Raw genomic sequence first — 26,915 nt, forward strand, 5'->3', positions numbered from 1 at the left:
CCCCTTTGTCCCTGATGTTTTGTGGAGTTAGGCGGCAGCTGAGTACACTCAGTGGATTGGGCCCCACTTGTGACTGAGGCAGCCAAACCCCTGTCTGCTCCTGGTTTGTGGATTGCTACCAAAGATAGGTGCTTTCCACCAGCCCAGACCTGGGGGCTGAACTCAGAGGGGCGGGGCTTAGCACATCCCTCTTGCTGGCCTCTTCCATTGACTCCCCGCCCACCTTGCTGGCTTTGTGGATTGTTATCAAAGGCGCCTGTCTCACCCCATTCATGGTGGAGGCCCCTACCTCAGGGTTGTTCCTGTGATTTTCTAGGTGTCTAAAGGTTAAGCACTGTGATGCCGCAGGCCCTTTTGTGGATTCAGGCCTTAGCCCTTTCCATATCATTATCCCCACTTGACAGCTGGGAAACTGAGGCACAGAGTGGTGCTGTGGCTTGACCAAGTAGTCTACTAGCTTGGACCTTGGGTGAGCGCTAAGGGGTAACGCATCAGCTAGAAAAAAGTTGTTTCTACTACATTAGGCACCTATCTAGGGTTCATCACCAGCATGGATAGAGATGGTGGAAGTGGTGCAGTTTTTCTATATCACATGATGTTTAAATGTTGTCAGGCATCCAATCTGAAAAAATAATAAAATCACAAAAAGAACCACAGCTCATAGAAAGGTGGTTTAATTTTGACCAAAATTGGCAGAAAGCTTTGAAATACAATTGGTAATGGAACTACATATTCAAAATAACACTGGTTTGGAATGCTTGGGAAATATTTACCCCCCAATGATATATTTTATACATATTGAGTTTTTGTACCATGTGTTACATCAAAATATTTGTCATTCTAGAATGCACTCATCTGAGAAAAGGTTTTCTGTCTGCCATTTTTCTGAAGTTATGCAGATATGGCCCCCTACTCCTTAATTATAAAACACATTTTGAGGTTATCTGATCTGCCGGAGACACGTGGGGAAGGAACATGGAATGGAATCTGTAAGGCTAGGGCTGAGACTGTAGCCTTCAAATGTAGAATATTGCAAACTATAACCATGGCTGTTAAATAGTTAAGACAACATGCCACAAAATTGGCAGGGCAAATAACAGAAACAAAGAATTAAAAAAAGCAGGAGAAGCCACAGAGCCCTAGAATGCTCCTGCTCTCCTAACAGGGCAGCAAGCACTCCAGAGACAGCAAGCATGGAAACAGCTGTAAACCCCCCCCCCCCCCGCAAAAAAGAGAGATGTGCTGTCCTGTTATAAATATTTGTGGTCATCAGCAAGCTTGAGGTAGCTACCCTGTGCCTCAAGAATGGAACAGAAATGGAAAAAGGTGGCCCTAGCAAAATTAAAAGATGCATTACCAGATGGTGTTGCCCAAAAACAGTTAAGCTAAGCTAAACTTGCTGCTGCTTGTACCTTAAGATAACTTTATAGAGTTAATGTCTCATGGCTCAGGTCCCACTACCTTCCTAGGTTGCTCTTCATCCCCTCTTTCCCCATCCCCCCCAAAAAGTTGTAAGTTTTACAGAAACCTCTGAATGATTGTTGTTTTGTTCTATTTTTAATCTAACAGAGAAAACCCAGGGTAAATATTCTACTTTAAAAAACTCCTGTAAATAAATAATTGTAACCCTTCAGGAATGCAATAGCAATAGTCTTCATCAACGACTTAGATATTGGCACAGAAAGTATGCTTAGTAAGTTTGCAGATGATACCAAACTGGGAGGGATTGCAACTGCTTTGGCGGACAGGATCATAATTCAAAATGATCTGGACAAATTGGAGAAATGGCCTGAGGTAAACAGGATGAAGTTCAGTAAAGACAAATGCAAAGTGCTCCACTTAGGAAGGAACAATCAGTTTCACACATACAGAATGGGAAGAGACTGTCTAGGAAGGAGTACGGCAGAAAGGGATCTAGGGGTTATAGTGGACCACAAGCTAAATATGAGTCAACACTGATGCTGTTGCAAAAAAAGCAAACGTGATTCTGGGATGCATTAACAGGTGTGTTGTGAGCAAGACACGGGAAGTCATTCTTTCACTCTTCTCTGCGCTGGTTAGGCCTCAACTGGAGTATTGTGTCCAGTTCTGGGAACTGCATTTCAAGAAAGATGTGGAGAAATTGGAGAGGGTCCAGAGAAGAGCAGCAAAAATGATTAAAGGTCTAGAGAACATGACCTACGAAGGAAGGCTGAAAGAATTGGGTTTGTTTAGTTTGGAAAAGAGAAGACTGAGAGGGGACATAATAGCAGTTTTCAGGTATCTAAAAGGGTGTTATCAGGAGGAGGGAGAAAACTTGTTCACCCTAGCCTCTAATGATAGAACAAGAAGCAATGGGCTTAAACTGCAGCAAGAGAGGTTTAGGTTGGACATTAGGAAAAAGTTCCTAACTCAGGATGGTTAAACACTGGAATAAATTGCCTAGGAAGGTTGTGGAATCTCCATCTCTGGAGATATTTAAGAGTAGGTTAGATAAATGTCTATCTGGGATGGTCTAGACAATATTTGGTCCTGCCATGAGGGCAGGGGACTGGACTCGGTGACCTCTAGAGGTCCCTTCCAGTCCTAGAGTCTAGGAATCTATGAATTACTCCTAACTTGCTTGAAGATATGGTTGCCAAGCAACAGAAATGCACACTCTGCTTCTAATCTTAACCACTAACTAATACTTGAAACATGGGCTTTTCTTATTATCATGGAGTTTTAAAATAAAATTATGGAAAATGCCTTGTTACTAAATTAATACAACAATTTTTGCAAATATTAATGATTTTTATTAAAAAAGTAATAACTTATTTAAATGGTTAACCATTTTGTTAATTTTTTAAAATATGTTTATATTTTATTTCGTACAGGTATAAATAAGAAGTCTGGCACCATTAGTTTTTAATTGTAAGTTTGTCATGTACATCATGTATGCTGCCCTGTGTTTGTGTGTGTGTGTGTGTGTGTGTGTGTGTGTGTGTAAAACATCACTTTTTAAAAAATTATCTTTATTTTGTTGCAACAGAAGTCAATTTTCTACCTTTTTTTAAAAACATATAAGTGGTACCACACTATTTTACAATTATGTTTGGGGTATAAGCATCACAATATTATTGTCACCATTTTTTTAAAGTTCAAAAAGGTCTCAGTTATAAATAGATGCATTATTTGTTGAGGTAGAAATATATGTACAATTAAAAACCAAAAATTCTCTTCTTATTAATCAGTTTTTTGGGTTTTTTTAAATTCAAAGAAAAAAATGTAAGGGTAAATCTCAGCATTAAGGTAAAGGTAATATTAACAAAATGTCAATTTCTTGTTTGGGTTTTTATGACCTTGTTTGGAATTTTAAATATCCCTATAAAAATGTCAGCAAAAATGTTTAACAATTTTATTCATAAAGCTAACCAAAGGGTTTCAACAGGTTTCCACCTTTGGCTCCCAAACACAACAAAGTGTCATAAAAATTTAGTACCCTTAAAGTGGGTTTGCATGAACTTGCATTTAAAATTTATTTTGGTTTAATGGTTACACACTTTTCTTTTATGTTCTGTTGCAGGGAAGTAGTTGTTAAAGTTTGTGTTTCTAAATACTTAAAAGTGGAATTGGTATCACAAGCAAATTAACTCTAAAAAGTTGGTGTAAATGATGTTACTAACTTTTGCTAAAACAGAGTGCTCGGCCGGGGAAAGCAGCACACCTTCTAATAGAAGATTGTGAGCATCTATTCTAGCAATTAAGCATTACATTTAGTATCAAATATGAGTAATGCACCTCAAATAAAAATGAATATCTATACAATTGCAAAGGTATAGCTTGTGTTATAAAAGACTTAGTTTGTTTACAGTGTAATGAGGACCAAGTTAATCTGTGTATTAAATGTGTATTATTAAAACCCAGAAGAAATGTAAAACAAAACAAAAAACTTTATTATGTTAACTAACTAGCTGTTTAAAAGTGCATCCCCCAGACCAAAGCCACTAGAAGATATCAGTTTATGGTGAAGGAACCCCTTAGCATTAAAAAACCTAAAAATAAAGTGCTTTACAAATAAGAGACTGGCCCACTACACCTCAGTTTACCATATATGGACAATTAAGTTGGCAAGCAGCTAGAAACCACGAGCTGAACCAGGTTAAACTGTCATTTAATTGAATTTGGCTACTATGCACAAACCAGTTGCATGAGTGCTGTATTGTTATATTATTACTGTACAACATTTACAATGTGCATAACATTGCTAAACCGTTTAACTAATACACAGGTAAAAATCAACAAACGAATGGCAGCTAACATGAAGGCAAGAAAAAAAAATTGTTACATAGTAACTACGAATTGGGTAAACAAATTTCCTGGCAGTACCACCTAAAGAATAATGCATGTGTGTCTCCAAGATATTGCCTGAGTCCAAGTTCCACATTATCACTCTGCTTACTTCGAGTGTTTGCTTTGAACATACAAACAGCCACAACTTGTCAGACCCATGGTCCATCCACCCCAGTATCCTGTCTTCCTATAGTGGATGATGCCAGGTGCTTCACAGGGAATGAACTGAACAGGGTAATTATTAAGCAATCCAGTCCCAGCATCTGGCAATCAGAGGTTTAAGGACACCTAGAGCATGGGGTTGCATCCCTGACTATCTTGGTTAATAGCCAGTGAAGGACGTATACTCCATATATTGATCTAATTCTTTTTTGAACCCAGTTATACTTTTGGCCTTCACAACATCCCCTGGCAATGAGTTCCACAGGTGAACTGTGTGTTTTGTGAAGAAGCATTTCCTTCTGTTTATTTAATTTAATAGGGTGATCCCTGATACCTGTGTTATGTGAAGGAGTAAAGGAGCCTTCCTTCATACAATTCATGATTTCATAAACTTCTATCAGCCGACCCCCCATCACCTCTTTTCTAAGCAGCACAGGACCAGTTTTTTTTAAATTCCTCATCCAATGGAAGCTGTTCCATCCCCCCTAATCATTTTTCTTGCCCTTCTCTATACTTTTCCCAATTCTACTCTCTATTTTTTGAGATGAGTTCAGAACTGCATGCAGTATTCACGGAAATGGCATGATGCTATTTTCTGTCCTATCTAGCCCTTTCCTAGTGGTTCCTCACATTTTGTTTGATAACACACTGAGCAGCTGTTTTCACAGAACCAGCCACAATGACCCCAAGATCGTGTCCTTGAGTGGTACTAGATAATTTAGATCCCATCATTTTGGATGAACAGTTGGGATTGTGCTTTCTAATGTGCATTACTTTGCACATTGAATTTTGTTACCTAGTTACACACTTTAGTGAGATCTATTTGTAACTCTTCGTGGTCAGCTTTGGACTTAACCAGGGCTGGCTCCAGGAACCAGCTAAAGAAGCAAGTACTTGGGGTGGCATGTCTGGGTATTCGGTGGCAATTCAGTGGTGGGTCCCTCAGTCCCTCTCGGAGCAAAGGACCTGCTGCCAAAGAGTGGAGCGGCGCAATTGCACTGCTGTGGCTTTTGGGGGGGCAGGGGGCACTTGGGATGGCAGAAAACCTGGCGCTGGCCCTGGACTTAACTAGCTTGAGTAATTGTCTGGAAACTCTGCCACCTCACTGTTTAACTCCTTTTCCAGACCATTTAGGAATATGTTGAACATCACTGGTCCGAGTACAGATCCTTGGGGGACCCCACTGTTTAACTCTCTCCACTTAGAAAACAAAGGGTAGGAATAAATTGTCAGTTTTCAATCTTTTCACCTGTTACTTTTCAAATTCTTTCTGGACTGACCTTTTCCACCTGACTTGTCAGAGTTTATGCCCCTTTCTAGTTTCCTGAGTAGGATGAGACTTCCATTTTTTTAAAGGATGCCTTTTTGCCTCTAACTGCCTCTTTTATGCTATGGTTTAGCCACGGAGGCTTTTTTAAAAAATAATATTTGGGGTATACAGTACATTTCATTTGAGCCTCTATTATGGTGTTTGTAAATAGTTGCCATGCAGCTTGCAGGCATGTCACTCTTGTGGTGCCTTTTAATTTCCATTTAACTAGCCTTCTCCTTGTGTGTCCTGTCCCTTTTTGAATCTAAATGCTACTGTGGTGAGTTTCTCTGGTATTTTCCCCTCTATTGAGCTGTTAAATTTAATTACATTATGGTCACTATTACCACGTAGTTTGGTTATATTCACCTCTTGGACCAGGTCCTCTAGGACAAAATCAAGAATTGCCTCTCCCCTTGGGGGTTCCAGGGCTAGCTGCTCCAAGAAGCAGTCGTTTAATGGTGTCTAGAAATTTTCTCCCTGCAGCTCTTCCTGAAGTGACATGGACCCAGTCACTAGGGGATAGTTGAATCTCCCAGTTATTACTGGGTTTTCTAGCCTTTCTAATCTCCCTCAGTATTTCACAGTCATTGTCACCTTCCTAGGCAGGTGGGGAGGGGGTAACATCCCTACTGCTATAGTCTTATTATTCAAGCATGGAATTTCCATCCATAGAGATTCTGTGGTACAGTTTGATTCCTTTAATATTTTTACTATATTTGACTCTATGCTTTCTTTCCAGTATAGTGCCACGCCCCCACCAGCACAACATACTCTGTCATTCCTAAATATTTTGTACCTTAGTATTACTGTCTCATTGATCATCATTCTACTGAGTTTCTGTGATGTCGAGGAATCACTAGCCTCCTTTAATACGAGGCACTCACGTTTACCCAACTTTGTCTTTAGAATTCTAGCATTTGTACACAAGCACTTACAAAATATCAATATTTAGTTGTCTGCCTTCATGGGATGTAACTGAATGGGACTCTTCTTTCTTTGACTCTTCAGTGCCTACCTGCACTTAATCAGCTTCTATCCTCTCCTCTTTATTAGGAGATAGATAGAGTATCCCCTTTAAATTAATCCCCCCCTAAGGGATGGGTCTGTCCAAACTCTATGCTCTTCTGCAGCTATTAGACCTTAGAGTTTTTAAACTATGACCTATTTTAATTTTACATACCAGCACTCTCATTCCATTTTGGTTTAGCTGGAGCTTCTCGTTCCTGTATAGGCTCCTCCTTTCCCCAAAGGTTCCCTAGTTCCCAATAAACCTAAATCCAAACACCAGCATCTCATTCATGCAGTGAGACCTGTAGTTCTTGCTGTTGGTCTAGACCCATGTATGGAACTGGAAGCATTTCAGGGAATGTGACTATGGAGTTCCTGGACTTCAAACTGTTAGCTAGCAGCCTAAGTTTGGCCTGTAGGACCTCTCTCCTTCCTTTCTCTAGGTCAAACACATACCACAACCAATGGCTCCACCCCCAGTTCTGCACATTGGTCAATCTAGATGTCTTGACAGGTCCCCATCCTTTGCAACCTGCAGGCAATTCACTATGTAGTTCTCCCAGTCATCACAAAACCTAACTAGTGATAATATTTAGTCCTGCCATGAGTGCAGAGGATTGGACTAGATCACCTCTCAAGGTCCCTTCCAGTCCTATGATTATCTGTCTCTTTCTAATAACTGGGGTTACCTCCCATGGAGGAGTATCCTTAATGAGAGGATACCATGTCATCACCTGGAAGGAGGGTCCTAACTCTGGGATTGTTTCCTTCCACTCCAGCTTGGTGTTCTCCTTCCCTGAGACTTTCAAGCATGTTCTTGCATGTGACTCACAAACCTGCTTCCTTGTGATCTGCCTCAAGTTCTGGTATTGCAGAATGGGTGCCAGGCACTACTTTCACTGCTTGTGCGACGTGAAACCCACCAACAAGGTATATTTCATGACCAGCTGATCATCTGTTCACACTCCCTGCTCCAGTCACTGAGGAGAAAGTTTGCATTGTTACGTGTATTCTTTGATATGAGCTTCAAGTCTTGCTTTGGTAATGGTGTTACCACAGCCTGGTTCCAAACTTCTTGCATTTGGACAGTCCCCTTGTGGGCTCTCACCAGTTTTCATTGATTCTTCATTTGCACCAACAGCAGGGTATTGTCATTTTAGTCCAAGGATAAAGGTTCAATAGCTGATCAGACAGCTCCCCAAAAGTTTTTCCACTTGGCAGGGTCTGTGCATACCATTGGTAGAATCCTTGTGACATCAGTAATAGCTAACATTGGCTTACAGGAGGCTGGTAGCTTAATCACTGATAGATTTTCCTGCAGCCAAGACAATGTGCTGCTCTTTGGCTTGTCTGCACTACCACAGGGGGTCGATCTAAGATCACATAGCTGAAGTTGTGTGAATAGTGTGGCTGAAGTCGACGTACTTAGATCTACTTACCGTGGTGTCTTCACTGTGGTAAGTTGACAGCTGACACTGTCCCATCGACTCCACTTGTGCTTCTCATTCTGGTGGAGAATTGGAGTCAACAGGAAAGCGCTCAGTGGTCAATTTATCATGTCTATACTAGATGCAATAAATCGACCACTCCCCCGATCGATTGCTACCCACCAATCCGGCGGGTAGTGTAGACAAGCCCTTAGAGTTCCATCCAAGTGTAAGAGGGAAAGTAGAACAGGTGCCAGCTCACACTTCATATCACCCTAGCTACCAACATCTCTGAGCTAGATAATTGTCAGCTTGCGGAATATGTGATGATCAGTAGCTTTCCCTTATGCTGTCTGCTGCTTCTTTTGTTAGATTGAGATTACCAAATGATTTGAGATTAGACCTGTCTATGAGATCAAAGAGATCTACCTCACCCCTTTGCAGCCTACTGGTTACAAACTGCTTCCTTTCTTGTAAGCCATCCTCACGTCTCATGCACAAACTTTCTACAATTTCAGGTGGGGCCCCAGTCCACATAGCCACGTGTGAACACTGCAATCTGTCATCTGGGCTCATTCCAGGTTCAGAGCTAAAAGGATTTGTCATTCAGTCACAACCTTTCTAATATCTGGGACAGCAGTTTCATCTTCAGCCATGCGTTGTGTAGTAGCTTCTTGGTGGAGCTCTATTGCTGAAGGTTGCATTCCACACATTTGTTTTCTCATAGCTGTTACAGCTGCCTCAAAATGTGCAGTCAGGTAATACTTGGTCAGAGCCTTATCTTTTGTGCAAAGATGATGATGCTTCTCACAGTCCTTGCTGAAAGATTGCTCAATGGCCATGTCACACCATATGCCACTGAAAGGTCTGGCAGTCCAGTATACTGCTCCCTGGCTATCAGCTACGGCATGATGTATAGCTGGCTTCTCCTCCAGAAATCTGGCTTCTGCTACAGTTACACATCCCCACCTAGCATAATTCATGTGATCACACTATAAATGTCTCAGGTTCCATATATAGACTTGTTATCATCTCTCTTTGCTGCTATGTAATCCATCGGTAGTTGGGAGAAATCCATTACATAGTTCTCCCAGAACAGAAATGTATCTGAACAGATTGGGTAACATAAGAGTCCATGAGCTGATTGGGTTCTGTTCATGAAATCTGCCACAGCATTCTGTGCTTCCACTCTGTCTTCTGTGTGCCTTCTCCAAAGCTTCAAAGCATGTTCAAGTTTTCTCCAACATGTGTCTCATCTTCTGGGAGATCATTATTGTCCATGGAATCACCAAGTGCCATCCATTTCAAGCAATTCATTGCCTCATTTATAAGTTCATGGATTTTAATGCTGTCCTTTTTAGTGTATGGCTGACTGAAGCACCATAGTGGCTGCCCATTTTCCTGCATCATACTGCTTACACCACCCATGAAATTCATTGCAGGATACATGCCTCCCACATTAAGGTGGTCATGGTCAAATTCCTTTTGATTCCTCTATTTAATAATCTGTGCTTTGCAGTAGATTGCTTCATCATACACAACATAGGTCCAGTCTTGGTCCAGAGAGCAGAACATAGCCTGAAAATAGTTCTTCATGGTATACACTGTATTATCATCATTTGCCAGTGCAGGAACCATTGGACAGTAGCCAATAGTCATAAAATATCTGGAGAAAAACTTCTCATAAATGCAGTCGACAGTGTAACACATAGTCAAACAAGCTCATGCTGTCATGTGACTACAGACTTTTGCTTTAACCAAAGGCAAAAAAGTAAGGGAAAATGCATAAAAGGTATCACCTCGGGCTAAATATTTCCCAACCAATACTAGTTTGAGTGTATAGTTACATTATCAATCGTATTTAGAAGTTTTCTGCCAATTCTGGTCAAAATTACACTATGTTGCTTCAAGTTATTGCTCCTTGGGATTTTATAATTTTTCCAGATTGGCTACCCAATAACATTTAAGCATTACATGATATACCAAAACTGATCCTCTTTCAGCAGCTCCATACACCTGGTGATGAGCACCAGGCATGCATCTAACATGATAGCAATGACACTTTTCTAGCTGACAGGTCGCTAAGACCCCTTTTTAAATCTGGCTGGTGGACTAAACATCACCCAGCAAGCCAGTGGGTAAGCTAGATCCACTGGACCGTGTGTCTCCCACTTACCACAAGAGACACATGCATGTGAGATCACTGATACATAAATGTGAAAGAAAGGAATCCAGGTGCAGGGGGCATTTGCTGCTCAACTGGGACTTTCGTAACAGTAGATGCCACCCTGGGCCATGAATCCTCTTACCATGCCCTGCACCAGGAAGTCACTTCTGAAAAACACTGTTTTGGGGCTAGGATGTTACCTCTCAGCATGGCACAGTTTAGCTGTGCTATCATTCATCAGGCCAAGAGAAGTATTTCCTATGAAAAACCAGCTGCATTTCTGTAGGAACTTGCTTTGATCACTTGTTTCCTAGGTGAAAGACTTGGCCTTTGCCTGTTAGCATAGGAGCCTTGGATGTTGGTAAAGATGACGCAGTGGAAAGGTTAGGGGTTGTGACATTCTCCAGAGTCAAGGGTAAAAGTAATAATAAATTCTTACTAGTATGGGGACAGCCCCAGAAGGGGCAGGGTCTCGGGTGGAAGGGGCGGAGCTGGGGAGGTCAGCCTCCCCCAGCCAACCCATCTACGCTGCCTGACCCCCACCGCCTGGGGCTCTGGCGATGATTTAAAAGGGCTTAGGGCTCTGGCCGCTGCAGCAGCAGCAGTGGCCGGGAGCCCCTGGCCCTTTTAAATTGCCAACCGGGGAGGGGGCGGAAGGGGCAACGGTAGGGACCCTACGGGCAGGGCCGCAGACAGAGAAGGCAAAAGGGACAGGGATGTTAAAGCTTTGCCCATAGAGCTTTAACGTGGGCTGCGTATGGGTCAGTCCTGGCTCCTGACCGATACGCTCTACCGGCTCACTTTCACCCACCCAGGGTACAATCTGGATTGTTGGACAGTTGTCTCCCCTCAGTTCTCCACCATAGGCTGCCTTTTACACTACTTTGCTGTGAGAGCAACCACTCCTGGCTTGCTCACAGCCTCCAGCAGGTAACCTACTCCCAGCTGAGTTAGACAAGTGCTCTTTGCTAGCCACTCCTGAATTATACTGCAGAGGGACACAAGCAAATTCCCAGTCCCAGATGTGTCCCCAGAAATGGGTGACTTGCACTGCCCAGCTCTCTCCTTCTTGTCAATAAAAGCTCATTTCATTAATAGAAAATGATATGCACAAACCTTGCTGTGCAAATGGAGTTTCCCCAAACACTTCAATCCAAGATCGATTTTAAGTGATTACAAGGAATAAGGCATAAAAGTCAGATTTGTTTACAAAGAAATAAATGCAAACTAATACCTAACCTAACAAGCTAAGTGAACTTGGAGCAAGAAGGTTTCTCTCACGATAGGCTTACAACAGTCTCACGGGATTCCTCCCAAGCCAGGACCCCTCCCCAGGTTCTTTGTCTTTCAAACACTGTCGATGCTGAGAGTAGAGATGAGGGGAGAAAGGTGATTTGGGGCCTCTATTCCTCATTTTTGTACCTTTTCCTCCTCTTTGAAGATCATCTCCAGCTGGAATTCACGTGACAGCCAGTCTGTTTAGCCCAGCTGTTCCATTGCCAAGATGTAAATTTCTCGCTCATACCTTTCTTACTGCCAAAAAATGGTTGCTTAACCAGGCGATAGTCCATTTGATTGTGCTGACAGCTGGCTGAGGTGCTGACTAGCCTTGGTCTCTGGGCAAATACTTTGAAACTATTTTTCTAAACTTGGAGCATGTCCCAGTAAAGTCACACTGTAGAATCTTACAATTGTACACACAACGTTGCTGCACATATTTTACCAGGACAATAATGTTCAGACATTTATGATCTTTCAAATGATACCTCACAAGGCATACTTTTACAAAACCATGATCACGCTTGTACAAAGTGGTGAGCATAAGGGTACAGACTGTTACATGGTCATTCTCAATAGCCCTTCAGTTTCACTTCAACAGTTTCCTAATTGAGATGGGGAGCCAGGGTTCTCACCCACAAAGGCCCCTCCAACTCTCTCCAGACATGAAAAAAATTGTTCTAGCCAAATGATCCAGGCTAGCACCTGAACTGGCGCCAGAATAATCTGCCATTAATTCCCAGTTATTAGAAGGGCTTCTTTATTCCATTTATGGACAGGTATTTCTGTAGCATCCTTCCCCATGTGAATGCTCACAACAGGAATCCAGCACAGTTTAGCTATGGCCACTAGGAATTCCCTTTAACTAGCTGGAAAAGAGGCACATCTGAACCACTAGGGCACAGAAAGGGTAGGTCCCAGCAGAATGCCTTGTAAGCCACACTACTACTGTATTGCTGCTTTGCCCTAATACTTGGCCTCCAGAACAGCAGTCAGTCTCCTGCAGTGACAGCAAAGCAGCCACACAAGGGATTGTTTATGGTAACATTTTATTGTTAGTACTAAAATCAGATTGCTAAAAGCACTGGCAGTTGGGTCAGAGAACCACACTATGGGGAAGGTGAGCAGGGAGGCTGACGCCATGGCATCATCTTCTTCATTTCATGGGGCAGGGTTCTTGCATCAGTTGCTTAGAGCCCCCGCAGCAAGCCTCCTCTGAGGAGGGATCTAAGAAACAATGCAGCGGGCACGCCCAGTTGAGAAAAGAATCACCCCAGCAGCTGCTCCCAGCGCGTCTCCCTCAGCATGTGCAGCAGTAGCAAGTGAGCTCCCATCTGAGTTACTCCAGGCTGGAGCGAGGACAGATGCCGTGCCAGACCAGTCATTCAGCCTTCACCCGCCTGGATCTTGGGGCAGCAGTAACTGCTCCTAAAAAGACAGGGGAGAAAGTCAGAGCAGTGAGAGGGCAAAGTTTGACAGTCAAGTTGCCTGTACCCTGCAGCAGGGGAAATTCACTTTCTCCCATGGGAAGACTGAAGGGGGTCGGAAGCTACCTCTGCTGCCTGAGAATCCTGGGGGCGCGGGGGGGAGTGCCAATTTCCTCCTAATAGAACTCAGATCTCAGTCCTGGCCAGGTCCTCTCCTTCCTCCCCTCTACTGCAGCTGGGGTCCTCAAAGCCATCCTCATCACCTCATGATTAACCCTTCTCTCTCTTAGTACCCATCCTGCCTTGAGCAGACCAGGCAATTTTAAAGATTTGCATCCTGATACTTGGAAATTCTGCAGTCAAAGCAGCAGAACTGGGGCCTCAAGATCCTGTATAAGGCATCTCCTGCCCCAACCCACCAGTCTGCTATCCTGGTGTCCATTAAGGAATCACTCGCTGCGGACCCACCATGCCTACGGTCAGTGATCTGGTCACACAACACGTGCACAGAGAATTAGCTTCAGAGTTTCTAACTCCAGTGCCCGGCCAACAATCCTACAGTGCGTGGGTGGTGGATGCGGCTTCCCTTTCCCTGCAGAACACAAGCTCTTTTATTCCACTTTTGAAAAAAAGCCAAATTGACCTTGACCGGCATAAGCCATCCGGGCCTATCCCTGTCCCATGCTTATGTTGGAGCCAGTGCAGCATTCTAACCTGTGCTTCTCCGAGCAGATGCCTGCCTCTTCCTATCTGCAGCAGGAGCTTTGTTCGTGGGAGACGCTTGACTTGCTGATGCTTTCCTTCTGGACCTGGTGTTTGGCTTTCTTGCTTCATGTGCCTTGGCATTCTCAGCTCCTTGGATGAGCTCTTTCCCCTTCTTCCTGCCAGATCGCTTTGCTACCTTCTCTTGGCTGCTGCTGCCCTTCGAACTTCTCTTAGGCACCGGCTTTGTAACCTGGGCAGATGATTGAAATGTGCACTCCCAGTCACGGGGACATGACTTTAACTTCTGTACATTCTGGGGTCTCACTAGAAAGTTCAGGGGAACCAGGGGCAAAGGCTGTTGTGGGAAGTGCTGTAGCTGCTCTCGGCTCAACCATCAGATGCACAGTTTGAACCATCTGTTCTATGGAGTTTACTTCACACACATCCGCTAGGAGCAAACTGGGGCAAGTTTTAAAACTTAACCTGCCTAAAGTCAGGCACCAAATGTGAAAATTTGGCCTTGTTCTCCCTAAAGTTCCCCACCTCAGGAATGCACATCATCAGCTATTCACGCAGCCCTTACAATACATGCTGAGAGAACATTTGGTGCTGTGCAACGCAAAGACAGAGCTCACATCATTGGCTTAGGAGCAGGAACCATCTACTACTCTGTCTGTACCGCACCTAGTGCAGTGGGGTTCTTGGCTGGCCCTTAGAAAGAATATTTATTTTGATAGTGCCTATGTTACACAGGCAGACAGACAGACACAGGTTTTTGACAGTCTGCCAGCCAGAGATGCATAGGGATGTCTGTGGATTTGCACAGTTTAACAACAAAGGGGACTAGATTAGCTGTTTCACTATTAACCCAAACAAGGGCAGTAGTACCAGTCACATGCCACAGCCTCGGGTCAATAGCAGCTGTATTTTGATTAAACATTTTGCAGGGACTTAAGCAGTTAAAAAAAGCTGCATTTGTACCCACTCGTAAGATGCTTCCTTTCACCAAGTTGCACAACTTCCATTGTTCCAAAAATGCCCCTTGGTCAGCATGACCCTGTTAGCGATTTGTCTCTTACTCAAGTAACAGACATTTGCAGTACATTGCTCACCTTCGAACGTGAGATTTAATAACGTCTGGACAATACAAGCGTGTTTCTTTAACCCCACCCCTGAGGCCAGTGGATGACAGAACTGCCAAACCAGCAGACTACTAAAAAATAAAGTAACCTGTTATTCTTGTACTGCATTTGTTTCATCCTGAGATAAGCTTAATGAGAGCATGGGGTTGAGATCCCAGCTATCAGAATATCTCTGGGATGCTGAGCCTCTCTACAGAGATGTGTGTACAAACGTATGTACAAACACACATCTAGTGTCAGGATACGTGTCAGTAAAGTGTCCATGACTTAGGGGGCTAGTTGAGAGGTGGTATTATCCAGGGTAGTACTTAGAAGACAAGAGTGCAAGGTTGGGTTTATTAGTTCTAGTCCTGATTCATCAAACCCTAATGGCAACACATTGGTCCCTCTCTGTTCTAGTTTTCTCATCTGGGAATAATGGGGGGATTGTGAAGGCTGAGATGGTGTTTAGCTTCTTCCATACAAAGATCCAATGAAATGCACAATGGGGCAGCAGGAGAATGACTCTGGGAGTAGAGGGGCCCCATAAAAACTGAGAGATACAGGAGATGTCTAGACAAAGGCTCTGTACCTTTGGACTTGGAGGCTCAGGGTCAGCATTCACCCACGAGTGCTTCTTGCGGGACTTTTTTCCTTCAGGACAGAATGTTAAGATGATAGTTTAACTCTGGAGATGAGAAAGGGGCCTGACTGCAGCTGAGTCAGAGGTCTAATCCCCAGCCCTCTGTTCCTCTGGGAAGCCATCCAAGGAAGAAAAGCTCCCCCATCTGGTCTGGAAGCTTGGAGATGGTTCTGAGAGAGGTAGGATACAGCTGGCCTGCCTGGACTATACATGAACTGAGTGCACTGAGGGTGCTCAGAGTGGGCTGGTTTGCATAGCTCTCCCTCCACAGAGCAGGTATAGCACAGAGAGCGACAGTGGTAGCTTCCCCACGTTCACATGCACAGACACTTGTAGGGTACACAGGCCACTTGATACTGGGCTGCCAACAATAATGGGACCCTCGGAGACTCACTATCTCCTTTCACCCGGGCTGCTGAACTGTCACCCAGGGGTAATGATGCGTAACCACTACTGGATTCTGGGGTAGCGAGCTAGAGTTTGAGAAGAGCATCGCTAGTTTCCTTAACAATTCCACAGCAAGCGACGGCTCTCCCTGCCTCTCCCAACCCAACCAGAAGCAAGAGAACCCTGCAAAGCATGAAAGAGTAAAGCTGATGTTCACCTTTCGGGGCCATAGGTCCAGGCTCCCCCTGCAAAGGAAGAAAGAGCTTTTAGACAGTGCCCTAACCCAATCCAAAGGGCAGTTCAAACCCCCATCAGGCATCAGCAATGCTGCCAGACCCTGCAGCAGGGGCACCCGTACATTAGCCAGAGCAACAGGCAGTGGCAGAATGGCATCTCGGAGCAGCAGTAGCTCACTCAAAATAGTGTAAAAGCCCAAATGTTGGCACCCTAGACTTGGAGTTTGTGTCCTCCAGTTCTTTCCACCGCTCCTCCAAGTTGCCCAGGTGAGCGAGACAGGATTTCTTGAGCACATCCGGTCTCCTTGCTGGTGAGTAGGAGAGATCTCCGAGTCTCTAAGTGTAAGGACAAGGCCTTTTCTTGTAGCCATATGGTAAGGCCTAAGGCCTTTGTCTGCAGCCATATTGAGAGCAGCAGCCACTAGCTAAGAAGCAGGAAGTCACATCCTCACTTTCCATCTAAATTACATTAAAAGAATGTAGCATTGGGCTGATAAGGAGACCCTGTCCTAATAGCGCCCACTATCACCAGATAAAGAAACGGATCTTAAGATGGTTAAAGAAGACTCAGTTTGACAGCATTCCGTCTGGCAAGAAACCACTTATAGTTGTGGTTGGGAAATCCTCATTTCTTTATTGTTTTGTCTTTAGCTAAGCAGGATGCAAGTTTCACTATATAAACTGGGGCCCAAAAGGAAATTCTTGGGAACCAACTCCAGGACACAGCCCCACGATCAGAGCTGCCAGACCACAACACCCTGCCAATCACACCGTGCAGAAACTGGAGTCCCCAGATGACCTGATTCTGACTGGCCAGCAGGGAAAGTTCATCTGTCTTATTGGGAGTGGTGAGCATTGTATGTGTAGCATGTGCATTCTGTTCTGGTGATTGTTAATAAATAGAGCTTAACTGTGTAAGGCTCCTTCACTTGTAAAAGACCCTGCAAACCCTCAGAAAGATTAGGCCCTGAGTCCAGAGGGAATGGGTGTTTGCTCTGAGCCTGGAGGAGTAGAGAGAGTCCATGGAAGGGTAAAGTTAGAATGCCTAAATTAAGAGCGTCACACCTGAGCCCTAGGAACTAGGTAGAGGTGGGTGCTCTAGAGTGTGCAAGTGAGAGAATTTTGTGCAGGTAACAAAGGGACAGATTTTGTACTAGGCTTAACTAATGTCTCCTGGTGATGCAGAGCGGGACGGGCTGGATTCTCTCTCCCATGGGCCCAGGGCTATTAGATTTTGTGGGGACCACGGGGGGTTGAAGTGGGGAGTGGGCTCAGGGCTGGAGCAGGGGATTAGGGTGTGGGGTGTAGGCTCTGGCTGGCGGGCACTTACCTTGGGCGGCTCCTGGGTGGCACAACAGGGCTAAGGAAGGATCCCTGTCTGCCCTGGCTCCACGCTGCTCTGCTCCCAGAGGTGGCCGGCATGTCCGGCCCCTAGGCAGAGCGGCCAGGCTGCTCTGCGCGGTGCACACTGCCCATGCCTGCAGGTGCTGCCCCCACAGCTCCCATTAGCCACAGTACACAGCCAATGGGAGCTGCAGAGCTGGTACACAGAGATTCCCTGAACACCTCCACCTAGGGGCCACAGGAGCACATCAGCGAGCTGGCACTCACAGCTCCAGGGTGGGGTGCCAAGGCTCGGGGACAGGTGTCCAGCCTGCAGCGCTGAGACTTGCCTGAACGAAAAGAAGCAGTGGGCCACATCTGGCCCACATCTGGCCCACTGAGCCCCTCTTAGCCCAAGGCCCTGGGCTGCAGCCCCTAAGCCCCTGCATTAATCCAGCTCAGGGGCAGGCATCCTGCCAGGCTCCTCTTGCAGCAGGGTCAAGCCCCACATGAGTCATGAGTCAAGCCCTGCCAAATGCAAGGCCACCGCAGTTCATACCTGAAACCAGATGGTCCTGCCATTGCCATCACGCAGCGACCTCATGCCAGGGACACAGTAACACTGCAGCCACTCCTCAAAGGCCGCGGCATCGTCAGAGTGCTCTGGGCCATAACCCATCCCCCCTGGTGGGACACAAAAATGAGCATCAGGGAAAACTCTCAGCTACAGGGCTCCCCCTGCTACTCCAGCAGTGAGGGGCTGATCAGCTGTGGGCTTTGCTCTATGCTACAGTGACCCATGCTGGGGGCAGCAGCAATGCTCAGCTACACCTTTCTGAACCCTTCCAGGGGATCCCTCTCATGTACACCATGTGAGATGGTCTGGAGATGGATTTGCACCTCTCCAGCCTGCACACACGCAGTTTGAAAGCATTCAGCTCTCTGGAGCTTGGTGTTTTGAAGGGAGTGCCTCTATTTCCACACCAGCTGGAGACATCGACTGCTCTGAAAAGCCAAGAGGTCATCGATTTCTCTTGTATCCGGGCTCACTCGTCTTTGCTTTGCATCTCCCCCACATTGTGCTCTGGCCACCACAGCCAGAGCACAATGCAGTTAGCTTTGGCAGGGCGGAGGGGTCTGTCTGCTGAAATCCTCAGGGGAAGTCTGGCCACAACCTACAGCAGGCTGAAGCAGAGGCAGACTCAGAAAGGATGCAAGAGAGGGATAATAATGGATGGACCATGGGGCCTCTCCTCGCTTAGTCCCAGAGATGGAGTCAGGGACACATCCCAGCTGGGACAGGGAGTGAAGTCTGTCCTGTGCAATCAACCGCTGTGTTGAGAACACTGAGCAGGGGGACAGTACATGAACCTGCTCTCCGCTCTTCAGCAAACAGGGCCACCATGGGTCTCTCCTATTATTGACTTTACTGTCAGAAGGGACCACCAGGATCATCTAGTCTGACCTCCTGCACATTGCAGGTCACAGAACCTCACCCACCCACTCCTCTGGCTGACTTATTGATGTCCTCAAACCAGGATTTAAAGACTTCAAGGTACAGAGAATCCACCATTGACACTAGTTTAAAACCTGGAAGTGAACTGTGCCCCATGCTGCAGACGAAGGCAAAAAATCCCCAGATTCTTGGACAATCTAACCTGGGTGAAAATTCCTTCCTGACCCCAAATATGGTGATCAATTAGATCCTGAGCAAGGGGGCAAGACCCAGCAGGCAGACCCCTGGGAAAGAATTCTCTAGAGTAACGTAGAGCCCAAGCCATTGAGTGTCCCATCTCTGGCTGCTGGGGAGTTTTGCTACTGGTCAATGACAATAGCTACCCATTGAAACCTGAACAATTTCAGCGTGATGGAAGTAGCTTTGCAGGGGCCACTGGTGCGCCCCATGCAGCACCTCTGGTGTCATCCTGCCTCTCATGCAAAGGCCCAGCCTCCTCCCACTGGCATTAGATGCCCAGCACGAGCGTTTTCATACAGCACCCCTGCTTCCTGCTACCCCTCACCCCAAGCCACCCCAGGAGGGCTCTGTCCCACCCCTCCGCCGTCACTGAGAGTCTGCCCAGCTGGAGGCAGCAGGGATCCAATCCCAACTTCAACATCTCATTGCACCTCCTCCTACCAGTGCGGCTGAGTCACCCCCACCCCCAGGCTCCATGGCCTGCTGCAGGGCAGGAACCTGAGACTGTGCTCCCTGAGCTGCCTCCTTACCCATGTGAATGACCTCCATGGGCACCGCATGGCAGAGCTCCAGCAGGTCTGGATTCTCCTGCTTTAACTTCACTTTCTTGCTCAAGGTCAGGTCTGGACTCTGCTGGGTTTGAGAGGAGGTGATTCAAACAGGCAGCCCGGACACAGCCCAAGCCAACCCTCCAGTCATCCAGCCCTTCCTCCTCCCAGCAAGGGTAGGCCCAACCCTGCAATCCGAGGTGCAACTACAGCAGGTGCAGACATACCTGAGCCAGCTTGCTAATAGCCATCGGCGTACATACCCCAGGTCCCAGGCAGACTTGTATTGGAGTGGCTAGCCCGGGCGCCACAGCCTCTCTGCTAGTTTTAGTGAGGTGGCAGAATCAAAGAAAGCTTGGCCATGTCAACACGGGCTGCACTTACACCTCTGACTGCAGTGCAGATCTTACTCCCAAGCCCCTCTGTAGCAGCTGGTCCCACTCCAAAAACAACTAGTCTAGTCCCCTCCCAGCTGTCCAGCCCTTCCTATAAGGCAACTCCTCCATAGCTGCCAAGCCATCCTGCTCCTCGCCCCTCCCCAAGATTTCCCTCACCAGCGGCCTAAGTCTGCCCTGACATGTGCTCCAACCCAGCTTCCTCTCCCTCCAGGTGCTAAATGCTCCCTGTGTCCAGGTGCCAGGCCAAATTCAGCCCTGGCATAAGCAGGGCTAACTCCATAGACTTTGATGCAGTTAGGAATCTGACTTGCCTCTGTAAAGTACCCACTTGTATGCATCAGTCACTCTACCACTCTATGCAGGGCTGAATTTAGCCTGGCTGCATCTGAAAGCTAAAGATCTCTTATGGCTGGGACGCATCACTGACTGCACCGCAGGTATTTGTAACTTAACCGCTGTTACACAGACAGGCCAGGGGAGAGGAGGGAGAAAGGCCAATCAGACAAAAATGGTATTTGTTTTTTTTTTTTTAAATAGCTACTTCCCCTCCAGAGGTCACACAGCACTAGACCAGAATAGTCAGATTTGGAACCTAAACTAGTGGTCCTCTTAGTTGTGGGTTATTTTCACAGCAACTAGGATCTTTGGCCCAGATCCCCAAAGGTACTTAAACTCCTAACTTCCCTTGAAATCAGTGGAAGTTCGGTGCCTAAATCCCTTTGAATACATTTGAGATTGGTAGGGGGAGGGAATGGTCAAGTGACTGCCTTGTATAGTAGCCACTTGCATATTTCAGTGTGCAGTCCCCCTCAGCAAAGGCCAGCGTGTACACAACGCAGGAGCCATAGACGTATATGCCATGATAGGCAGTCATGCTCCATCTGGCTCAAGATCTGCAAACAAGTTTTACATACAACACTTTTGAATAGCAACTCCTAGGAGTTAAAGGCACTGGAGGATAAGTGGATGTTTGCTTAGCATCTGTCCTCCCAAAGGACCCCAACGTGCTTTATAAACTAAGCACACACGTGCTGTACATCACACGAGGAAGCGAGTGATTCTTTCCTGGAGGAGCCAGATGCACTCACTGAACTGTTAAAGAGCCCACAACAAGTCTGAACACGGGGAGGGAAGAATTCCGTCTCCCACTCAAGCTGCGTAGCTAACTGAGGAGCCAGAATGCAGTCAGCAGACCTGGGATTTGGCGAGTTCTGGTGCTAACATCCCTGCTTGGACAAGGTGCCAGAGGAGCTTTAACGACCACATGGGAACAGGCCCTGTCTCACAGCTCTCCAGAAAACCACCCCACCAAACACCATGCTGGAGCATTGCCTGCTCCAGGCCTGACTCAGAGCCAACTGCTAAATGGGAACCACTATTGTTTGCACAGGCCACCTATCCAAGCCATGCACATAATGATATGGCTGAGCAGGGGTGATCTGACAGACTCCAGGCCATGGCAGTGTGGCTGCATGTCACGGGGAGGGTAAAGCCTGAAGAATTAAACTGAGAATCCCCCGTAAGAAGGGATTTTGTGAGACCCAGATCAAGCCCTGAAGGCAGAGTGTCTGGCCTCCTGATTCATGGTGAGGATCCACCTCCGAGACAGCAGCCAATTCTAACAAGAAGAAAGAGCAACAGGACCCAAACCAGAAGAGGTGGAAGTTCTAGGGTTAAAGCTACAACTCGTAACTGGGGCTGCAGAGGGTCCGAGAGCCACTGACACCATCATGCCCCATGTGCTGCAATCCTCAGGCGCTACAGGGCGAGCACCAAACCCCGAGTTCTATGTGATGAGCTGGAACATTTCTGTGTTTGTGGTGAGCCTTCTCCACCCTCCTCACCTGCTTCCGATGCTGAAGAGCCTCTAGCACTGTCCGAGCATTCTCAAAGGGAGGGATCTTTAACCTAGGAGAGACCATGTGTTATGTGAGGACCCCAACACAAATGCCAGCCAGTGCAAATGAAGTTGCGGCCTAAGGGAGGGGAGGGAGATTGCTGATGCAGTGGATGGAAACACTGGCTTTTCACCTCTACGAGCTGGATGTAATCTACACAGTAAAACATTGGTGCATTCAGACTACAGCACGTGAGCACAGTGTAATTCAGCTCCCCAGGCGAGGTCCCGGACTGAAAGTGTCACTGCAGGCCAAATCTGAGGTGCCCAGCATATATAGGCCACTCAGGGAAAAAAACCGGTCAGGGCTGTGTTAGTAGCGAGTGTAGTGCAGGAACTGCACAGTGCTCAAAGATGAGGTGCCCTGGCAGTGCTGTCTGTGGGTGCTTAGCGCTGGAATGGACACGGGCTGGCTGCATTTCAGCAAGGGAAATGGGTGGCGTCTCAACAGTTTGGACCCTTCCATGGTGCTGGTCTCGTAGCTACAGGGATGGGAATCACACGGTCTGGCTGCCTAATACTATGTAAAAGGGACCCTATACATACATGAGCACCTCATGCTTTCTAATGTATTTATCCTCCCAACCCCTGAGGTAGTGCTAATATCTCCATTGTATGGATAAAGAAACTGAGGCACAGAGAGGCTATGGGCTTGTCTCCATAGGGTGTTCAGACCAGTTAACTGAAGCTGTGAAGTGAAGGCACATCAGTGAAAGTGTATCATACCCCCCTATTTGAAGAGGCTCATTCAGAAGTAAAGCGGCCTTAGTTTGCTGTAGCTGAATCCTCCTCGGGGGTTTAATGCACTCGAAGTCCCACGCATTAACTTCACAGCTTTAGCTATTTCATCACAACTTTCCTCAGCGTCCCTGTGTAAACACGGCCTGGCTTGCTCCAGGTCACACAGGGAGCCTGGGGTGGAATAGGGAACTGGACCACATCTCCTCAGGCCATGCCTCCTCTTCTCCGCTATGCACCCTGCTCACCTGTAGAGAATCTCGGCTCGGAGGTAGTTGCCAATCCCATTGAAAAACTTCTGATTTAACAGGGCTTCGCAGATGGGCTTGTTGAAAGCCTTGTCAGACAGGTTCCTCAGCACGTTCTCCCTGGAAGACAGCAGGGCCTGTCAGCTAGGGAGGAGGGGCTGGGGAAACGACCACCTCACTCGCCTGTGACTGCTTCCAACACAGTAACTAACATGGGAGGTGGGGTTGCTCTCCAGTGGGGTTTTCTGCTGCAGAAGGGTCTGCCTCCAGACATAAGGAGGGAGAAGTGAAACTAAAAATGATGGAGGTTATGGTCTAGCGGGCACAAGTGAAACCTTGGGGGATGGATCTTATAGCAAGACTGTAAATACAGATGCAAACAATCTGTGTAGGAGAGAGGAGTGGGTAGCATTAGACATCAAGAGGCGTTACAATAAGACAGGTAATGATAAAGGTAGCGGCGAAACCTTTTGGGTCAAGGTACAGGGATGACCCGCTGTTTCCTTAGCAGGGGCAGTGCTATAAGCTACTTGAATTCAGCCCCGTAGGAAATGGGTTCCCGGAATGCAGAAGTTATAAAGGTATTTGATTGCAGGGAAGCAAATTAAGAAATTGAGTGTGATAAGAGGAAGCATTAAAGACCCACCACAGCGTAAAGAAGGCTGGAGGAACAGTGAGAGACATCTCCATTAAGGCATTGAAGGCAGTCTGAGTCCTCCGAAACTGACGAATACAAAGAACAAGAAGGAGCCTTTGAAGAGTGGCTTTATGAAGGGCTGGCTCTAAGATCTGCACATCAAAGAGATAAGGGAACACCAACATGTAGAGCCAGGTGAGGTCTGCAGTGGAGAGACAAGGGTTCAAGGAATGCTGCCAAAGGGAAATAAATATAAGCCACGCAGAAATGCACTGAAGAGGGAGTAGCTCATTCATCAAAGAGGAGGGGGAGGAAATGAACAAGGACTCAATACCGGGACTCTGGAATCCTTTTACGCAACCTGCCTTTGACAAGGTGCTCAGGGAATTAATCAACAAACTCACCAAGCTTCTGAGGACTGAATGGGATACAATTAGAGAAAGGAAGATTTAAGAATAGGAGGGGGAAAAAGATTGGAAGGGAAGTGGTGGAAATCCAAATGCTCAGCAAATTCAAAACTAACCCTGAAAATCCACTAATGAACGTACCATATGGTACCTGGACAGGCAGGCATGTGTGTGTACACCAAACAACTCAATGACCCCTTTCAATCTCCAACCTCTGTCAGTTGGTGATACGTCCTTCAGCTATGAATTCTACCTGTGAAATACAAAGTGGGCACTTTGGCCCACAACCTCTAAGGTATTTAGGCTCTTCCAACAGAAGTTAGGACCCCCAATCTCTTTGGGGACCAGGCCCTTTATCCATCAAGCTACAAGCCCCTCCTTGCCTGCCATGGGATTTTGCGGGTGTTAAAGTAGCTACAGCAGGGTTCTCGCTTTCTTGCACTGTTTCACAACTGTAATAGACACATATTAAGAGTGAAACATTAACTTGTACCAAGTAATACAAGAGCTCGACCAAAGCCCTCTGGGTCTCATATAGATAACCCAGGGGATCTCCAGCTTTTTCCAGCCTCCCTCTTTGCGTAACAGACCTCATGGACCTACCTCATTCCCAACCATTCAGCCTCCCGCAGCTTGGTTCTCAACATGCTGAACTGAGTGGATAGCAAGGTGGTCTGCATAGCCACTGGAGAGCCATTGCTGTGAGGGTTAAATCGCCCAGCTGTGCTCTTCCCTTTTGCAATACTTAAGAATTATTTTTGTGCTGTTTGCTTGTTATATAAGAAAAAGCCACACAGGAGGATGTTTAAACCAAGCCTGTTCCCTTGTTCATAGTGAGATCTCTGGGAAGGCAAAGCACCAGACAGTCTTCAACCCAAGACAGTTTTTCCATAAACGTGAGCTACAAATGTCCCTGTAATGGTGAAAGACCCCATATTCTATCACCAGGCTTCCCACAGAATTCACTGTTAGAATATTGTGTCTATCATTCATTCCCCTCCCCTCCTCAACACACACTCCTGGTCAGTTTCTCAAGCAGAGATGAAAGGTCATGGTGGATCTCACCTGAATTTCTCGTACTCCAGCATCACACATGGCCCTCGATCCGGCTGCCATGTCCCATGCACTTCCCACCTCCCAAAGCGCCTGCAATCCACGAAGCAGAGGGCTCGGTGCGGGCTCTCCTTGGTGTAAAACCGCAGATGGGCGTGTTTGGGCAGCTCAGCTGCGGAGGTGAACTTGAAGCTGCCTGACATTCCAAAGCGGAAGACAAGATCCATGGGCTGCTGGAGACCGTTCTGGCTCAGCTCCTCCCTGTCCCTCCCTCTGCCAGGGAGCGTGTTCTTCTCCTCTTTGAGTGGTGTCAGGGTCAGCTTGATCTCCTTGCCCCGTGAGGTGGCAGAGATCACGTACGCGTCACTCTCAAACAGCACCTCTGGGTTCTTGCTCACTTCAGACTTCTCCACCTTCCCTGAGAAGATGAGCCCTGCACATACCGTGTTGATGTAGCAGCTGGCCAGGTGCAGCTCTGGGCCCTCTGGCATCTTAGACACCTGCCCAAATGAAGGCAAGATCCAGGCTTAAGGCAGAGCAGCTACTGTAGCACGTGCATCTTACCAATCAGGGCAGGCAGCTCTCTCCGTCCCTGGCTTTGCTGGACCCTCCTGGCCTGTGAACATGAACCCAACGGCTGGTGTGCAGGGGACAACTGCAAGGCTGAGCCAGTGGACAAGGATACCATTGAGGATGGGTATTAGGAACCACCAGGCCATGGGCTTAGCCACCGACCTCTCCATGAGAAGCCAGTGCACAGCCAGGAGATGGGCACCACCAAGCTGGCTAGGACCAGGAACAGAGATGGGCCCTGGGTCCCCGTGAGCCAGGAAGCTCCCCTCCAGAGCCCCAGCACAGGACCAGCTTCCCCCCAAAGCCAGTATCCCTCCCACCCTGCCAGCAGAGGGCCATCTCCCCCCAACCAGCCTGTCTCCCTGCCTTGAGTACAGGGCCAGCTTCCCCACCCCAGCCAGTGGTCCCCCCTGACCCCAGGCACAGGGCCAGCTTCCCTCCCCAGCCAATATCCCCCCTCCTGTCCCAGGGCCAGCTTCCCCCACCAGCCTGTCCCCCCGCCCTGAGTACAGGGCCGGCTTCCCCCTCCAGCCAGTGGTCCCTCCCCCACCCTGGGCACAGGGCCAGCTCCCCCCCAGTCAGTATCCCCCTCACCCCACCAGCAGAGGACCAGCTTCCCCCACCAGCCTGTCCCCCCCGTCCCCCAAGAACAGGGCCGGCTCCCCCCTCCAGGAACAGGGTCAGCTTCCCCCCACCAGCCTGTCGCCCCCCCCCGCCTGTCTCCCCGCCCCCCAAGAACAGGGCCGGCTCCCCCTCCAGCAAGCGCCCCCCCCGGAACAGGGCCAGCTTCCCCCCCAGCCTGCCCCCCCATAAAGTACAGGGCTGGCTCCCCCCGCCAGTTTCCCCTTATAACGCTCCCGCTCGGGTTTGCAGCGGGGCTGGAGCAGTTACACAACCAGGCTCCGCAGCAGGCCGGCTCCGCAGTCCCCGCCCACAGCCCCAGCACAGGGCCAGCTCCCCGGCAGCCTGTCCCAGCACAGAACCGACCGGCCAGCAGGCCCCGCCGCCTACCTGAGCTCCCGCTCGCACTGTTCCACGGTTGGGGGGGGGGGGGGTAGCGCGGGGCACGATGGGAGTTGTAGTTCCACAGGGGAGCATCAGCCTACAGGGTGCGGAGTGGGAGGTCTCCAGCCCCGCGTGGCTGCTAGGAGCGGCTCTGGGGCACGGGTAAGGAATGGAATTCTCCTCCTCCTCCGTCCTGTGCCTTGTGTTC

At 47.6% G+C, this 26,915-nt stretch overlaps 1 protein-coding gene across 9 annotated transcripts; it reads right to left on the reverse strand.

The window, feature by feature from the left end:
• Positions 1–12,696: 12,696 nt before the first annotated feature.
• On the reverse strand, positions 12,697–26,746 carry NEIL1 (nei like DNA glycosylase 1). Of its 9 annotated transcripts, none has more exons than XM_030577736.1 (10): positions 26,714–26,746; positions 25,142–25,629; positions 23,033–23,152; positions 21,994–22,057; positions 19,734–19,836; positions 18,067–18,191; positions 16,166–16,193; positions 15,511–15,572; positions 13,807–14,047; positions 12,697–13,093 (listed from the first exon to the last, which is right to left on the reverse strand). In XM_030577736.1, the coding sequence occupies exons 2-10, from the start codon at positions 25,618–25,620 to the stop codon at positions 13,047–13,049; spliced, it is 1,269 nt and encodes a 422-aa protein (XP_030433596.1). In that variant the 5' UTR covers positions 25,621–25,629; positions 26,714–26,746; the 3' UTR covers positions 12,697–13,046. The 9 variants fall into 9 exon arrangements, with proteins under 9 accessions (XP_030433596.1, XP_030433594.1, XP_030433595.1 ...); XM_030577734.1 differs by having other exon boundaries at positions 25,142–25,792; positions 26,714–26,732; XM_030577735.1 differs by having other exon boundaries at positions 25,142–25,745; positions 26,714–26,730.
• Positions 26,747–26,915: the final 169 nt, after the last annotated feature.

This window comes from Gopherus evgoodei, chromosome 10 (assembly GCF_007399415.2).
Source record: "Gopherus evgoodei ecotype Sinaloan lineage chromosome 10, rGopEvg1_v1.p, whole genome shotgun sequence".
Taxonomy (NCBI): domain Eukaryota; kingdom Metazoa; phylum Chordata; order Testudines; family Testudinidae; genus Gopherus; species Gopherus evgoodei.